Source organism: Ostrinia furnacalis, unplaced genomic scaffold (genome assembly GCF_004193835.3).
Source record: "Ostrinia furnacalis isolate ACB-3 unplaced genomic scaffold, ASM419383v2 OfSCF3744, whole genome shotgun sequence".
In the NCBI taxonomy this organism is placed as follows: Eukaryota; Metazoa; Arthropoda; class Insecta; order Lepidoptera; family Crambidae; genus Ostrinia; species Ostrinia furnacalis.
This window is the reverse complement of record NW_021133983.1, coordinates 166461-183321: the sequence shown is the minus strand read 5'-3', so window position 1 is coordinate 183321 and position 16861 is coordinate 166461. Positions and strand designations below refer to the sequence as shown.

The 16861-nt window shown below is 36.2% G+C and overlaps 4 protein-coding genes across 4 annotated transcripts; 1 reads left to right on the top strand and 3 right to left on the bottom strand.

Moving 5' to 3' along the window:
- Positions 1 to 113: 113 nt before the first annotated feature.
- On the bottom strand, positions 114 to 2567 carry LOC114358131 (monocarboxylate transporter 6). The gene has a single exon (XM_028312013.1). It carries the CDS (start codon positions 2328 to 2330, stop codon positions 375 to 377), a length of 1956 nt encoding a protein of 651 aa, XP_028167814.1. The 5' UTR covers positions 2331 to 2567; the 3' UTR covers positions 114 to 374.
- A 394-nt stretch (positions 2568 to 2961) lies between these two features.
- Positions 2962 to 5830, top strand: dup (chromatin licensing and DNA replication factor double parked). Its single transcript, XM_028312000.1, has 3 exons — positions 2962 to 3717; positions 3797 to 3929; positions 4018 to 5830. The coding sequence occupies exons 1-3, from the start codon at positions 3191 to 3193 to the stop codon at positions 5188 to 5190; spliced, it is 1833 nt and encodes a 610-aa protein (XP_028167801.1). The 5' UTR covers positions 2962 to 3190; the 3' UTR covers positions 5191 to 5830.
- On the bottom strand, positions 5374 to 7994 carry GSTo2 (glutathione S-transferase omega 2). The gene is made up of 5 exons (XM_028312001.1): positions 7708 to 7994; positions 6591 to 6758; positions 6357 to 6514; positions 6040 to 6282; positions 5374 to 5969 (listed from the first exon to the last, which is right to left on the bottom strand). Exons 1-5 carry the CDS (start codon positions 7829 to 7831, stop codon positions 5832 to 5834), a joined length of 831 nt encoding a protein of 276 aa, XP_028167802.1. The 5' UTR covers positions 7832 to 7994; the 3' UTR covers positions 5374 to 5831.
- Positions 7995 to 8977: 983 nt separating this feature from the next.
- Positions 8978 to 14704, bottom strand: GSTo1 (glutathione S-transferase omega 1). The gene is made up of 10 exons (XM_028312002.1): positions 14491 to 14704; positions 13978 to 14145; positions 13180 to 13337; positions 12794 to 13039; positions 12373 to 12537; positions 11566 to 11743; positions 10858 to 11025; positions 10268 to 10425; positions 9621 to 9860; positions 8978 to 9316 (listed from the first exon to the last, which is right to left on the bottom strand). Exons 1-10 carry the CDS (start codon positions 14513 to 14515, stop codon positions 9170 to 9172), a joined length of 1653 nt encoding a protein of 550 aa, XP_028167803.1. The 5' UTR covers positions 14516 to 14704; the 3' UTR covers positions 8978 to 9169.
- Between the last annotated feature and the right edge of the window lie 2157 nt (positions 14705 to 16861).

Below are 16861 nucleotides of genomic sequence, written 5' to 3'. Positions count from 1 at the left end.
TTGTAGGTATTTAAATTAAAAGCATAGTAACAAAACATGTATTTATTTTAACTTTTAAACAAGTAAGTACATAACTAATTACAATAAATACCTTCTTATGTAGTTTAATAAAATACAGCTTTTTTTAGTAAACTGCCTACAAATACACCTGTTTCTGTAACATTCGTATACTTATTTACAAAACATACATTATTGCCTACTTACATCGTTATTATGTAAAAGTTGCAAAGGTTAATGGGCTGGCCCGTTTTTTGCAGCAATACAAAAGCGCGTATGGCAGTTTTAAATGAAACCCAGTTGATGGGTACATTTTACTTTCTATTCATTTATTCACTGATAAATCATGATATTAATGGCGGGCCTAACTAAAATTTTTATCGATTTTTCGTGGTCTTGGGTCCCTCATTTTCCGTTCCATCTTCCTTATTTGCAACTTTTCGGATTGGTATCAAAATAAGTCCACCAACAACCATAAATGCGCCAGCTACACAGAATGATACTGTATAACCGAAGTTATTTTTCAACAAACCAGCTAGTGGTGTACTTAATAAACTACCAAACCCTTGAAACAATAACATCATGCCAGTAGCATTCGTGAGTTTTTCCAATCCATACAAAGACACTATTACCATACTTCTTAGGCAAGCTAGACTAGCTACAAAAAAACCGTACACTACACAGTATCCATATTGATAATATATATCATATGTTATATCTGAAACAATAGTACTTAAACCCCCAATACAACAAGAAATTGAATATAGTTTTATTGGGTCAATCTTAACAGCTAAAGCACCTATGGCTAACCTTCCACAAGCATTTGCGAATCCTAACACAGTAATAAATAGCGTGCAATGATGAGAAGCCAAACCCGCTTGTAAATTTCGATCCTTCAAATATACGTATGGTACTAAAAACCCTACATACGTTAAAAAGCCACTAGCAGATAGAAGCATAAATGAGGGACGTTTTAGTAATTTAGGATCCATCATAGTGGCAAGAACTCTTCTAACGGCTGTAGTAAACACTCCTCTTTTTTCCCGCAAATCTCCTGCGGTTACTGCTCTAGATACAGCCATCTGATATTCGAGACCTGTTTTTCCTTCTCCAGTAGTATCCATCATACTTTTTTGGTATATTGGTAACTTATCGACCTTCCCACTGTAAAATGCATCATCTCTGTATAAAGGCCGAGATTGTGGAACGTGTTCTTCCCAATGGCATAGACGTGCCCAACAACTACGTTTCTTAGGTGCCTCTTCCACGTGTACTGTGAGTTCAACATTTCGTTTTTGCTTATCTTGAACGCTTGTTTTCGAAATAATAGACTGCACTTGCTTTAAATGTCGACGACTAACACCCCCTTGAGGACTGTGTGCGGTCAGTGTAAGTTTAGATACTGCGCCAGTTGACGGTCCTGGCTGATTAGATGATGTGAGAACACCTTCTTCAACTACTGCTGCTGCAGTAGGGAAATTGGCATTAGACACAGCGCTAAATAAACGTTCAGTTACAGTAGGTTTAAGGCCGTCTACTTTTGCGCTCGATTGTGTTGGTTGAATTACTGCCTTTGATAAGCTTGGTAAATATGTAACTGTGCGAGTGGGGTCGTCAGTGGTTTTCACCACAGTAAGAGAAAGTAAAGGCCGGAAAGTCATGCCAAAGTAGTAAATAAGGCCAAACATCCCCGAATGCAACAATGTAGTTGTTCGCCAACCCGCTAAACTGACTAAGTATATGTTTAATGGAAACAAAATCATTATTCCCGCACTTGAACCTGTGGTTGCTAGCGCTATAGCTAAAGATCGAAGCCTCTCAAAGTAAAAACCTACCACTAATCCAGCAGACATGTTTATAAGGCAATATCCAAATCCTGCACATACTCCATAAAATATCACTAAAGAAGCATAATTTGTAGAAAAATATGAAAAAAATAATGAAAACGCACAAATTACAGACCCAGACATCACACAAGCCCTAAACCCGAAACGATTAATGAAAGCTGATGCTAATGGACCAGCAATAAAATATAATGCTACAGCCACAGAATTTATTAAAGCCACTAAAGAGTCAGCCATACCAAGATCTGCAGTCATATCACTTAGCAAACTCCCAAAAGTAAAAGAGACACCGTCTAAAATGAACATTATCCAAAAAGCGGCGAATACAACCACCCATCCCCAGCCACCTTCTTGAGGAACGGAGATTTGTGCTGCGATTTCTGTTTCTTCACCGCCTTCAAGTTCGTCAGGTCTACTAACAATACGACTTGGAATTACCAAAATACTTTTTCTTGGTTCTGTTTGCTTGGCAATTGATTTAGGGGGCATTTCTTATTTGTTCTTTTATTTACACATCTTAGATTCTAAATTATATCTACCCCTAAGGAGAATTGTTGCGAAGATCTTTTCGGATTTCAGTTGATCATTCGCTCATACGGCTTTAGGTTCATAAAGGTTTATTATCGATTCACAAGTTTTCAAATAATGTTAGCATTTTAATGGTGGTCTTCACATTCGCTCATTTGTATTTAAATGCGTTAAACCAAATTTTTAGCAAATCTCAATCAGAAATGACCTCTGTGACATGTTTATTTTTTGTGACAACTTGTTGGCACTTAGTTTTGAAAGACAAGTTAATAATGAAAAAAAATCTGCTAAGTACAAAACCAGGAAGTGGGTCAACTACAATATTTAGAGACATCCTTTAGACTCCAGACAGGTGAAACTTGTTAAAAGCTTATAAATTATAATACAGTTTTAAATTGCGATAGTATATGACACTATTACTGCCTATCGTACGACGGCTCATCAAACTAAGTGGTTTCTATTTGAAATATAAATGATAGTTTGCGACAAAAATGTTTGTTGTAATACAAAAAACTAAGTACAAAGTTTTACTTTGTACTTAGTTTATATATTGTAAATTAAATAACCACTGGCAACACCTACGGGTGATTGGATTAAATAGCCAGTACCCAGAAAAAGTCAATAAAACGTTCAAATAGTGTAATGAATGACATTTGAAATTCGCGGAGTCGTCGAATTTTTTTGACATTGATAAAGTGGACGTCAAGAAGCAAGAAGTAACGAACGACCGACGTCCAGTCCAACGATTTTTGGAGGGAAAAATTGGTTTCCACAATAATTACAGTGAGAAGATTAATTTTAATACATTTACAACTGCTAAAATGTCTCAATCAACTATAACATCGTTTTTTAATAGTAGAAAAAGACCGGCCACTGAAGATATTGTAAGTTCTAAAAACAAAATTGCCCACATTGATCACACGGGAAGTACTAATAGTGCGCGTAAAGCTTTTTTATCTAAGAAAAGTGAATTAATTTCAAAAGAAAAGACAAATGACATCAAGTTGGTACAGCCAGCACAGCCAAGACTTGAAAAAAAACAGGCAATAAGTGGCCCACAAGTACCAGAAGCATCAGACTCAAGTGGAAATGCATTCGCCAAGAAACAGAATGCTGTCAACGTTAAGAACCAAGGACCCTCAAAATCAGAATCTACTAACTCAATATCGTCGGCCCGTAAAGAGTTAAGTTTGGGAGATCTCAGGAAGAGGCTGGCTGGTAGTTCTAGGTTAGCTGAATTGAAGGCGTCTGCTGATCGCATCAGCAAAGGTATACAGCAACTAAAAGAGACCTCGGCCAAGAAGAACCTAAAAGAATTCAGATCAATTGATGTGGAAGTCCCTTCAAGGTAATATAAAATTCTAATAACAAGTTCATAATGTAACAACTGTAGAGCTCAGTGATTTTTATAGCATTTTTGTTCACAGTCCCAGCAAACAACGTTCGGTTCAAAATGAGTTGCTGTCTCCAAAGAATGAAGCTACAAAGCCAGTCAGCTCTGAAAGGCCATTGATATCTCCTAGGAAAGTTTTTGTAAGCCCTGTGAAGAGCCCCAGTAAGGTAAGTGTGTATAATTTTGTTGAAAGAATAAGGAAGCAAAAATGAATAGTGGTCTTTTTTATTAACATTGTTTTTTTTTCCTATTTAGGTCCCAGCATACGTCAGACATGCTTCCCTGGCTGCTTCACCATCCAGCTTGCCCCTGCCCCATCAGTACAGATTCTTGGCAGAACTCTTCCGTGGAATGGAGACTGTCGTTGCTCTATTATACAATAGACATGAAAAAATCACATTCACTAAACTGAAACCATCTGTACAAGAAATGCTGAAAAGGAATTTCACTGAGAAGCATTTAGCACAAATAAAACACCTAGTGCCTGACTTCTACAATTTTGAAATCCAGAAAATGAAAACTTTCAGCACATCAAACCATAAGGAATCCTATGAACTGATCATCTCTCCAAACTTTCCCAATGATATCAAGATTATGAATCCAAGTGTCTTATTGGAAAGGCGCAGATATTTCTATGAAACACTGCTTCAGTTGGCCAAAAAACATCACTCTCAGTATCTTCAGACCTTAGATCCTCCTATGGTGATTCCTGATGATAAACTGACTCGTTGGCACCCAGAATTTGAGCTAGAGAAAGTACCAGAAGTTGATAGTGCCAAATTGCCAGAAGCACCTAATGCTGAGAAATTCTCTACTGCCCAAGATGTGTTGACTAAAGCTCGTGAGTTGTTCAAATGCAATACCAAAATGGAAAGAGCTCTAGAGAAGTTAGCTCAGGCTAAGGCACGTGGATTGACCAATGAAGAAAAGGCTGCCACTGGTATCACTGACAGTGATGTTGGTACTGCTACTAGCACTCAAACACAAAGTGTGCCAAGTACCAGCAATGTTACCCTCTTGAATCCAGCTCTGAGGAATTTGCCTGCTTCATTACTCGAAAAGGTTAAAGCAAAACAGGCTGCTAAGGCTTTAGAAGCTATGACAAGATCCTCAGAAGATGAAAAGAAGTACTTAGTGTATTGTAGACTGCCAGATTTAGCAAGGACCCTCAGAAACATATTTGTAACTGAAAGAAAAAATGTTCTGGCATTGAATATTATACTTTCAAAGTTAGACAGCAGTTTCAAAGCAAATGTGTCTGCAAGTGACCTGCAAAGAGACATTAAAGTTCTAGCTGAGGCTGTCCCTGAATTAATTAAATTGCATGATGTGAGGAACACAGCTTATCTAAAACTAGACAAAAATGTGGATTTGAAAAACATCATATCCAAACTGGAAGCTCTAGCAGAAAAATATAAGGGAGAATAGTTTTAAGTTAGATTTAGAGTTGACATAGATACAAATGAAGACTGAGAAAATACATTAGTTTGACATAGTATTGCTGAATACTCCCAAAGATTACATGGATTTGTAATGTTGTATTTGTAACATTATAATTCTGTAAATTTTCAACATACACAGTATTGACATGCTGAGTTTTAATTTTCTCAATTTAGTTTTATGACATAATTTAAAAATAGTATAAGACATTTCATTTTGTATTAAAAGTTGTAAAGTTCAAAGATGATATCAGATTCAGCATTTTTTTAGAATAATTATTAATGTAATTTTTTGATCATCTGTTATCATGTACAACTTATTCTTCATTTTTTTTAATGTATTCTCAAAAATGAAGTGTTTTCATTCTCAAGTTGTATGTGACTTACAAATTGGAGTGTTTTTGACATTTTAATTAGTTGCAAACTTGCTGATTTTATAATATTTCTTTCTTTCTTACTGAGTGGTATTTTTTTCTATAATTAAACATTTTAAGACCATTTACGTTTATGATTCACGAAATATATTATCCTGATGTAAGTAGGTAGTCATTAATAATCACTTGGTATTGTAAGCCACGTTAATTGACGACATTAATTAAGTAATAAAGTATTAACAACAACATCGTTAATTTAATCTTTATTCAGAAGTAAGTCATAGTTAGGGCCACTTGATAATTGAAATCCACTGTGGAATTTTATTAAAATATCATCAGGAATTAGGTATTGGCTGATGACTGGATCCATCCTCATGTTTGCTATGTACTCCAACTGAAAACAAATTAGTTGTTAATTGTAATAACAGCGAATTTTCAACATTAGCTGGATCATTCTGTCTTACCAGTAACTTATATTTATCAGCATTAATGTTGGCTGTAGGATTGGTTTCGGCCAAAATTTGCAGTCTCTCGAACCACGGCCAAATCATGTAGTCTACGTATCCTGGCTCGTTTCCATACAAAAAATTCGACCCACGCGTTACTAGTTCCTCCTGAATTACGTCCAGGACTTTTCGGTATGCCGCAACGTTGTGTTCATTTACCTTATCTGGTGTTTTAACAAGTTTGAAAAACAACGTGTGTATCTGTAAAAGTAGATGTCTTGTTGAATCATGAACGTGTATTTTTCAATCGGAGTTAGTTTCACTAAAATACTTACGGCTCCAGACAGTTCGACTACCATTTTGTCCCGTGCTCTTTGCACTGGGTCTTTGGGTAATAGAGGTCTTTGAGGGTATACTTCGTCTAAATATTCCACAGTCGCTAAACTCTCGTAAATAGTTTCGCCCTGTTTTATTTCCAGAACGGGAACTTTACCTGTAAATTATTAGTAAGTTAAATATTTCTTCTTATTTAGAATGATATTCAGATTTTAAACTGATATAAATCTTACCAAAAGGACTCTTATTGAAAATCCAATCAGGTTTGTTAATAAGATTTACGTTAACCAACTCATAGTCAATCTCTTTGGCGTTCAATGCAAGCATGGTCCGTTGCGCATACGGGCAGAACCGCATGTTATAAACCCGTAGAATGCCATTGTAAGCTGGCTCTGGATCTCCTGGAAATCAGAACATGTAACCATAATGATTTTATACGATAGCTTAAAATGTGAGTGAGAGTCATAATTGGGTGCAATATTAACGTTATAGCGTAAGGCCCGGTTTCCCGGTAATTCTGTCATTTTCATTATACCTATCTCATTGGTTGGTTATTCAAAACATTTCTCCTCTCCGCTCCGCCTTGGTGGAAACCGGACTTTACCAATCAATGCCCCATTTTAACACAGATAAAATTTTAATGTAAACAGTTCTATTCCGATACATTGGGTAGGACGGTCTTAGGTAAATTTTTAAATGACTTAGGTACTTGATCTCCCATATAAAAAACAAAAATCACCTAAAATTACTAGTACTAACAAGTATTAGATTAGTGTAGGTACCTAGGTTGTATCTACTCGTACTTTATATTATTATTGTTGGTAAATTATCTAGACCCCAAATGGAGATTCTAAGTTATAGAATACATAACATAGATAAACATCGATCTGATAATAAAATATGGCGACCAAATACCTAGTACCTACCTACATTATTAGATAAGCGTACATTTAATAACTTCCCTGTTGTCCTCATCCATCATACCTAGTACAATTCTAATTTTGAACCCGCAACTGCAGCTAATAATCGGGTTACTCTAACCACCGGCCGTCTTATTTATTTTAGCTGCAACAACACGATAGCCGATTGGTAAAGGGGTCGGACTGGCCAACTCGTGATCCGGGGAACGCGGGTTCGAATCCCACCGCCGCGCGCCGCTCGACTATTGTGGTGAGCCCACTAATCTAGTGATTGTGAGGGGCTAACGGGACTATTAGTAATTTGTGCAATACAAATTACTTATAATAATCTTTATTTAAAAATAAAATACGGCTTCCAAATCAATCTTATTCGACATACTTAAGTACCCATCATTTTATTCTATTCAGAGCACTAATATTGTTGTGATACCTTTCTTGAGATGCTTGGAGTTGAAGTTGATGCCCTTGACCGATGACGCTATACTACGATTATCCAACAATAATACGCGTTCTACCGAACACACTTGACTACGGAGAACTTTAAATGACCACATTTTGAGTACCAGCTTTACACCGTTACATTTATTTACTGATTTCCTAATTTATTTGAACGAAATCTACGAAAAAATCTAATAAACAGTGAGTCTATCGAAACAAGTGGTTAACGTATGAGCGACGTGAGGTCCTCTGCACAGAAATGTAGCTTTTATCTCCACTGAATAAGCAATAAAAACGCTTAGCATGGATTAGCCTTGATAAGATATTTTGAATCGTCATCATGCTTTAGTGTGGACGATATCACATCAAGGTAAACATTGCGGCACTTATAGAGTTGTAATAAGAGCGATTTTGCAACAAAAATGTATAGTCTGATGTGCTGTTGCCTGTAGTACGTTGGAGTACTATGACCTTTAGTCGAGTTGTCCTATTGATGTTGTTCCAGTGGACTTGAGTCTCGGTCGGTACAAAGTACAAATTGATACCAACATTAAAAAAAAACATAATCCTCTTCGCGCAGTCGGGTAAAAATGTAGGTAAACATAGTGGTTGGCCGCCCTGACGAAAAGGTGCTGGGTTTGATTTCAAATTATTCCCAGGAGGCTCACACAAATGACACATAATTAAAAATAATGTATCTACTACTAATAACCGAGTAATTAGTATCGTACTTATGCTGTAGCAATGAGTTAAAACATAGATTTTTAGTTAAGTAGCTAAATTACTAATTATGGAAAGCCGATTGCCTTAATAGTCGTATCTTCATAAAGGTTAAGTTAATTTGAAAATTAATTAACTAATTACTTGTTGTCATTTTAGCAAGGTGATTTAGATAAAACAACGAGGATAACAAAATTAAAACTTTAATAGGTATTATAAGCCATATTTTACATAGTTTAATCGTTTAATATTAGGTAGGTAATGTAATAGACTAGATGTAAAAAAAAAATATTAATTCATTTATTACAAAAATGATGCATACAGCATCCTTACAGGAAAATCATAGTCATAAATTATTACATGTTCCAATACGTTTAAAATGAAAACAATACAAACAAACCAGTAATGAATGTGCAATGACTTGAGTAAGTATGACCTGTGGTATGACTATGATGAGTGTCATCTACATTTACTTACAACAGAGTTCATGCTGATTACCAACTTACGGATATCGTGAATACTTAATTAAAAAAATGAATTTATTTGATTTCATTAGGGTATGTTCGTTACTATGACTAGATTTTAATTTCCTATAACATTTGTCTGGCCAGTATGGAGACACTGGAGACGTCGCGAATAGTTGACGAAAATACGGATTAGTTTTTGGCAGATTGCGCCAGCCTTTCATACTTTGTCTCAGATAGGACGGTCAATAATTAACTTTTCTAACTAATTTAAATGTTGGACTTTACGGAGGTAAAATAAGAGTCATAATCGATCTGCCCAGTTCGGTAGCCTTCCAAAAACTTCAGGAGAACGTCTTTGGGTATCACGTACTGACTGACGGCCGGGTCCTTTAGCATGAGATCTAAATAGTCCAGCTGAAAATAATAACAAACATAATATTAATCACAAACACTTAACTTCAGTTTAATAAACAATTGAAAACGGCTTAATTTAGTAAGTTAGAACCAGAGTCGGAGCTACCGCCGTATCAATGAAAAGGGCCTCCAGGCTACAGGGCAGGGGGACAAAGACGGTAAATTTTTAGATAATGATGATGATGAACCTTTTTTTAGATGAAAGACCCCCCAACAAATTTTAATACCGGGATATCTCATGCTTTTTCTACTAAAAATTAACACTTAAAAATTAATCAAAAGACGTGTGGCCTGTGGCACTTACCAACAATTTATATTTATTCGCATCAATGACCAGAGGTTTCATATCTTGGACGCATAGTATCCTCTCAAACCACGGACAGATCATGTAGTCTACGAAGCCAGGCTCGCTGCCGGCAAGGAATTGCGTGCCTCGGCTCTGAAGCTGCTCTTGGAAGAAGGCCAGCGCTTTGTTGTACGCTGCCACCATATCGTCCGTGATAGTGTCAGGGAATTTGAAGGCCTTGAACATCAATACTTGGACCTGGAACGTAAAGATATAAGTAATGTAAGGTTCATTCGATTCATCCAAATGACGTCCACTGCTGGACAGAGGCCTTCTAAGGATTTCCACGACTGGTCCTTGCGCTGACCGCATTCATGTAAAGTTTAGCCGACTTCAAAAAGAGGAGCTGTATTCTTTATTTGGTGTATTTTTTTTTTACTTTTTCTTTTTTTGTGGTACATATCTCTAGGTAATAGCTAAACGACGCATTCATCAGTTACAGGACTTGTAATTTTATTGTTGTTAGGGACAGTCGACCGTACATCAGACTACTTAGGTATATTTTTTTCTTGCAAAATCCCATGCATCTTGCAACAACCGACGAAATGACGCCACCGTGTTTAGCTTGATGTGTCGTCGTCGATCTAAAACAAAATTTTACTTACTGGTCCGAGAGCTTCAATGATGATCTTATCGAAGGCTTTTCTAATAGGATCCTTAGAAATCAAGGGACGCTGCGGATAAAGTTCGTCGATGAGCTCCACTGTCACCAAACTTTCGTAGATACAAACGTCTTCTTTGACTTCTATCGCAGGAACTTTACCTGTAAATCGAAAATAACGATAATTTTATCATTAATTCTGACGATAAAGTTTGGGTTTATTAAGAGTTCGCAGTTGTCTTGGAAATCTAACAGCAATCAATTATCAAATCTATCAAGGTACCCTATCTAAAATCTGCTACGTTATGCTAATCATAATTTTTGACTTCAGTCAGGGTCTTTTCGCATCATGTACTGTGTCCTAGTGCCCAGTGCCCAGCGATTGAAGGGGCTTCCGGCTCGTACTCGTAAAATAAATACTCGGTATACGCTGTATACCTATAAGTAATTATTTTACAGCAGTAAAAGGAACGCCGTGGTCCTGAAGTGCCTAGGGGCCCCGGTAGATTAAAGATGACCCTGACTTCAGCGCCACCTGTTGGAACTAACTATTTTTTACTATAACTATTTTACTATAAAATGTAAACTACTTACCAAATCCACTCTTCTTGAACAGCCACTCAGGCTTGTTCACCAGGTCGATGTTGATGACCTCGTAGTCTACCTGCTTGGCGTTGAGCGCCAGGATGGTGCGCTGGGCGTACGGGCAGAAGCGCATGTTGTACACGCGTAGCTTGCCATTGTATGGGGGCAGGGGATCGCCTGGAAATCCGTAAAAAGAAAGAAATACATGCATAAATAAAGTATTAAACAAGTTGGATTGGAACGTTTATCATCAGTATAAATGTAAAACAGGTTTTCTTCGCATAAGACTCCGCCACTTATAACTATTTTATAAATAATTCGATACTCTGTTTTGAACGGTAAAAAATGTACCTACTCTACTAGGTATTTCACAATCTTTAATTGATTGGTGCAATGGTCATGTTAAAGGTACACAGTTTAAAAATGATAACAGACAGATAATACAATTTACTCGTCAGCGCGGTGCGGCGATAATATCAAATTTTCGCGCCGACTGGATTACTGGATTGGATTCCTTAACAATTAACAACAGAGAGGCGGCCTTGGCTTGACTTAAAACAATAAAATAAAGTATGCTTCTAATTTTAGTATGCAGACGCTCAATTAGACAGAACAGGTTCTAAAGGTAGGTGGTTCTATCAACTATTAAACAATTCCTCAATCAAATGTTTACAAACACAAAGAAATAATTAAATGCTTTTATAACAAAATGCTTACCTTTAGCCAAATGCTTGGAATTAAAGTCGATTTTCGGAGACATGCTGAAGTAAGGCACTACGTACTCCAATGCTTGTGTGACCGGAGTGAGCAGCTTGAACGACGAAACCAGAATGTGGGACGCCAAGCTTATTGTCGACGCGATCATGTTTTGAACTTGATTTTCACAGTGACGCGGCTATGATAACGTTATCAACCAATTTCGTCCACGATTAGTTCTTTCTGGGAGTTTTCAGAATTATCTGCAATTTTTTGTACATCTTGTATTCAACTTTAGCGTGACTACGCATTACGCAAGGTAAACAACCTTCATACTAAATACAACTGCGTCACTTATGATGACGATGACGCTTTTACGCTGATAGGTAAACTGTAGTGGAAAAGCAGACAGGTAATGCAAGTCATGGTGCTGTGGAGAGTCATGGTAGCGGCTGCAGCCGTTATTTTAAACATTTTGCACTAGAAAAATAAGGTTGCCTGAGGCGACTTCAATCTTAGACCTTTTGCTTGCCAGGCCACTGCTCTCACCACTGAGCTATGGAGACATTGGTTCACGGTTCACCTGTCGAAATTTTAAATAAATAAAACTTTTTTTTAAATCATGTCCATGATAAACAGAACTAATTTTTTATGTAAACAACAAGATTAGTAAAAGAATTGCCAGTTAAGGGAAGATAAAAAAAAAACGAAAATAAAAATTGTACTTTTATTGTTAACTACGTACAACGAAATAATATTTCTTGTTACGTACAAATGGACCGCGTGAAAATAAAGCCGAAAATCGTAATAACGTTTGTCGTAACGTTACTCCTTCTTCTTCCTGGGACGCATGCAGCAGACTGCACTGGTGTCCAGCATGTTATAGTCGGGGTCTCCCTTGGCGCGAGACTCGGTGAACTTGGCGTGTGTCTCAGGAGCCAGGCAGTAGGACTTCACAGCTGGCACGGTCTTCATCGCCTCAATGTATGTCAACTGAAACAAAATGTTTAGAGAAATGTTGAGTTTTCTTTCAAGTGTCTGATTTTTATATGAGGACAAATACTAATTAGTGGTACTGTGGTTAAAGAATTGATTAGTAAAACGATGGTAAAAAATTGTGAACTGAATGTCACTGAGCATTTTGTCCCAGTTAACCTTTATGACATTTAAATAAATTATGTGGCAGAGGAGGAGGAATAATCTAAAGTCAAAAATGATATTCCAGCAGGGATGTGGATATTATACATACCAGCAAGGCATATTTGGAGGAATCAATAGCAAACTCGGTCTTTCCCAGCAACGGCAGAGACAGGAAACGCTCCAAGAATGGCCAAAGGGTGAAGTCTACCAAGCCAGCTTCGTCGCCATGAAGGAATTTGGTTCCGCGCACTTCAATCTCTTTTTGTAGCCCTTCAAGACCCTTGTGGTAGTTCTCAACCATGTTGGGTTGGAGGGCTTGGGAGTTGTATGCTGCTGTGTAGAAAGCAGATTGAGCCTAGAAAAAATAACAGTCATTTTTAGAATACTATTCCTACGTAATGCATGTTTTTTAAGTTCAAAAGATAATACATATATTCATCATTTAAAGATTGCAATGGTCATCACAATAGGATATAAAGTATATGAAATACTTACAGCAGCAAAGTTCTCCACAATCATCTTGTCTTGAGCCCTGCGTAGTGGGTCCGTAGACTGAAGGGGTTTCTCAGGGTACTTCTCATCCAAGTATACATTTATAATGTTGCTGTCAAATATAGCCTTGCCTTGTTCGTATTCAAGAGCAGGAACCGTGCCTAAAATTGATAAATTTTGCTCTTAGTTCACAAGTCAATAAATAAAGACAAGTAAAATGTATATGGTTATGGAATTTTATCAACGAAGTTATTTATAATAACTGAAATAACATCATGCTTGATAATGCAGTAGGCTATTGAGGCTTGAGGATATGAACCAAGTCAGGTATAGAATATACATTTTCCTGCATCTAATAATATTTAACTTAAGGAAACCTTGATGTTTAATAAACTGAAGCACAACAAGGTAATTAAATAACAAATAGGAAAGTATGCAAGCAATGATAAGTGTGTTTACTGCTTGTTTACCCAATATGATAGTATTTTATCATGCTATAGTAGGTAGGTAAGTAAAAACCACATGCCAGATTGACTCATTACTGTTCTAGAATCATACACATTAATAAAGGATTACATTACATACCAGTAGTACGTACGTACGTTTAACTGAGTAAATGCTTGAAGTATGGGAGCGGCGACAAGACGGTTTTTTGAGAAGTCGAATGTCAGCAAGACTTCTTTCAGATTTGTACTGCCCTTACACCTCAGGCACTGAATCAGTTAAGAACTAGACCACCAGGGTTTACAGAAAAAGGATAGCAAAGTTATTTTTTTAGTTAGTCAAAAGATTATACTTTACCTTTAGGGCTGAAGCTAAACAGCCATTCGGGTTTGTGATCCAGGTTAACAAAGACAAGATCGTACTCGACTCCTTTAGCGTTCAATACGAGGACACTCCTTTCAGCATACGGGCAGAACCTCATAGCAAACAGCCGCAGCTTCCCATTGTAAGGTGGCAGCACGTCACCTGGAAAAATAGATAAGAACATATCATAAAATAAGATCAAAGATTGACAGACAGATTCTGATAAGAAATTTTAAAAATTTATTATATTCATTATTGCACATAAATTCCACTATCTAGTGGAATTGTGGTTATTTAGTTATATTTAGTTCAAAAATTACATCAAACAGAATCGTCATTGAAAATAAGAGCTCACAAGAGGTTACTTTCACTTTGTTTCACATGAAGCATAAAACTTGAATAAAAATTATATTTCTATCTCGAGTTTTTTAAAACACGCTTATTTCACTAAAAAAATAGAGTATTTTCTTATTATTAAAATTAATAAGGGAAAAAAACATAGAATACCGGCTTGAAGATGCTTTTCCGACATGATAATTAATAGGTAGTTCCTTTACAACAATTATTAAAGTATTGCTGAAAATCTAAAACACACTTTAATAAACTGGAAAAGTAGCCGCGCGGTACCGTTCACTTCAGTTCACTTACGACAAACAAATTATTTTCTGAAATCAGAAAAAATGGATGGAAATTGGAAAGGAAGAATGACAGATGACAGTTACAGTGATGTCATATCTGCAATTTTGTTTTGCTGTTGCCAGTTGCTATGACCACAAACTCGCACAGACAGGGTCACCTTGTCTGGTCAATAATGATTGCAACGTATTATTTTTATTGATGTGTTTTTATTCCTTTATGTTTTTAGCCCTTAGGGTTCCGTAATTTTAAACAATCTTTTATCCCATTAACATTGCTCTTCTGCTGATAACATCTAATAAATCTTTTCATTATATGAAGGAAAAAAATATTATAGCCTGACCAGGAACATAAAAACCCTCGCCATGTTGCGGAAAACTAATGGTACTAATTTCTTTTAATGGCAACAGTAACTGAAAACTTCATTGACATGTCACCTTGCATGTCAGTCTATTGCTGTCAAAGTGTAAACAAACTTTATTTTAAATGTGCGCAATTGGTTTTATGAATTAAATAGCTAAAATATTTTTATAGTCGTGAAAGAAAAGTGGTTCACAATGTGTTAAAGTATTTGTCGAAGAGAAATACTAAGGGTTCGGACAATATTTTCATTGAATAATGTTTCCGACAAAGGTTGGGGTAGATCCGCCGATTTGATTCCGCGAGATTTATTTTACGTTTTTTGAAAAACTTTACAGGAATGCGTGCAAACTAGCTTAAACTGAAAGGTTAAGCAATGAGCTTTTTAGATCAGGGCCTCACCCTTAGATTCAATCGTTATTTTAGAAGTAACAAGCGTCCAAATATTTTTTCACAAAATGGTAATGACGTTTTCCCAATGGTAATGATTTTATTAAAATGGTAATGATCTTATGTTAATGGTGATGACGAAATATAATTTTATAGTAATACATTAAATTAAAATAACTTGAAAACTAAAATTTAGATATAATTGTTCAGCTAAACACCAATTTTATCTATGTTATTTTCCTAGCTAAGCACGTACCTATTAAAGAATGGGTTGGAAATAAAAGTAAATGTATTCAATAATTTAATGAATTTATTGAATTTGGAACAATACGGACATTAGTTAAAAATTTTTTACGTTCCTAATATTATTCAGAATCAGAAAAAATATATATTTACACCAATGAGGATTTTGATTGAAAAATATGCCAAGCTACTCTTACTTAGACTTACACAATAGTCAACATACAAGAAATGAATAAAAAAACGTCTTTTCGTAAACTAATAAAAAACCTTCTCATTTAAAAACAAAGCTTAAAGAACAATGGGACAAAACGTCCCCAGAACTGTAGCACTTTAATACCTACCTTATATGATAGACCATGCTAATACCCGACCGATCTCTCATTGGGAAAGAAGTACCGAGTTTGAAGCGTTCATGAGCAGACATTGCAGTTGAATATTCAAGTTCTGAATTTGATTATTGATGAATAATAAAATAAATTCTACTAGCTCGATTGATGGTTTCATTTAATTTATTTAAATCAGGTTACCTATAATAATATATTTCGTTAATTTATGAAAATATCAAATTAGCCCGTAATCCTGAATCCTGATACATAAAGTTAGCCTATTAATTTTACACAGGTACGACTGTACTCAGTGTTGCACTATCAAATGCAATTGACGCGCCTCTATGCCAGGGTTTTTATGTTCCTGGTCAGGCTATAGTAGGTATTTTGCATAAAAATAAATTTTAAAAATCGCGCTTCTTGAGCCTCATATTAGACAAAATAAATGTACGACAGCGGGCGCGGCGCGTATTACAACCCGGTCGAGCTAACTGCCCACCTCGCTGGAATGCGAATCTTCCTCGCACCTCCCCGCGTTCGCACCGTAGAGCGTCGATGTGACGTCACGGGTGCCTGGTGCGCAGTTATATCGACCGGGTTGTAGAGTTGATTTGGCGGTAGCAGTAGGTTCTTAACTCCTTAGCATTAAGCAAAAATAGACTTTATGGCGGAGCAGTAAGACTATTGCCTAAACATTTAAAGTGATGGCGAATCTCTCTACTAACAATAAACGCATGTTTGCGGATAAAATCCCAGTCAATACAGGAGCCATTGGAGTCCGTTACAATCATAGTTTACAGTAAAAAATATCCCTATAAAATATTAGAATTCTAATACTTCCTATCTTAGTAGTTAGTATTCGATGGATTTTAAAGAAAAAACATTAATATAAAATAAATTTGTATTTCCATAAATATTGACAC

What these genes read in the sequence shown, in the direction of transcription:
- LOC114358131 (XM_028312013.1), bottom strand. Translation starts at nt 2,330, where the DNA reads ATGCCCCCTAAATCAATTGCCAAGCAAACAGAACCAAGAAAAAGTATT.
- dup (XM_028312000.1), top strand. Translation starts at nt 3,191, where the DNA reads ATGTCTCAATCAACTATAACATCGTTTTTTAATAGTAGAAAAAGACCG. An exon ending in GATGTGGAAGTCCCTTCAAG is followed by an intron (nt 3,718 to 3,796) that starts GTAATATAAAAT and finishes TTTTGTTCACAG; the next exon opens with TCCCAGCAAACAACGTTCGG. An exon ending in CTGTGAAGAGCCCCAGTAAG is followed by an intron (nt 3,930 to 4,017) that starts GTAAGTGTGTAT and finishes TTTCCTATTTAG; the next exon opens with GTCCCAGCATACGTCAGACA.
- GSTo2 (XM_028312001.1), bottom strand. Translation starts at nt 7,831, where the DNA reads ATGTGGTCATTTAAAGTTCTCCGTAGTCAAGTGTGTTCGGTAGAACGC. An exon ending in CTCCAAGCATCTCAAGAAAG is followed by an intron (nt 6,759 to 7,707) that starts GTATCACAACAA and finishes TCTGATTTCCAG; the next exon opens with GAGATCCAGAGCCAGCTTAC. An exon ending in TTTCAATAAGAGTCCTTTTG is followed by an intron (nt 6,515 to 6,590) that starts GTAAGATTTATA and finishes AATAATTTACAG; the next exon opens with GTAAAGTTCCCGTTCTGGAA.
- GSTo1 (XM_028312002.1), bottom strand. Translation starts at nt 14,515, where the DNA reads ATGTCGGAAAAGCATCTTCAAGCCG. An exon ending in GGAAAAGCATCTTCAAGCCG is followed by an intron (nt 14,146 to 14,490) that starts GTATTCTATGTT and finishes CTATTTTTCCAG; the next exon opens with GTGACGTGCTGCCACCTTAC. An exon ending in CCTCCAAATATGCCTTGCTG is followed by an intron (nt 12,538 to 12,793) that starts GTATGTATAATA and finishes ATTTTGTTTCAG; the next exon opens with TTGACATACATTGAGGCGAT.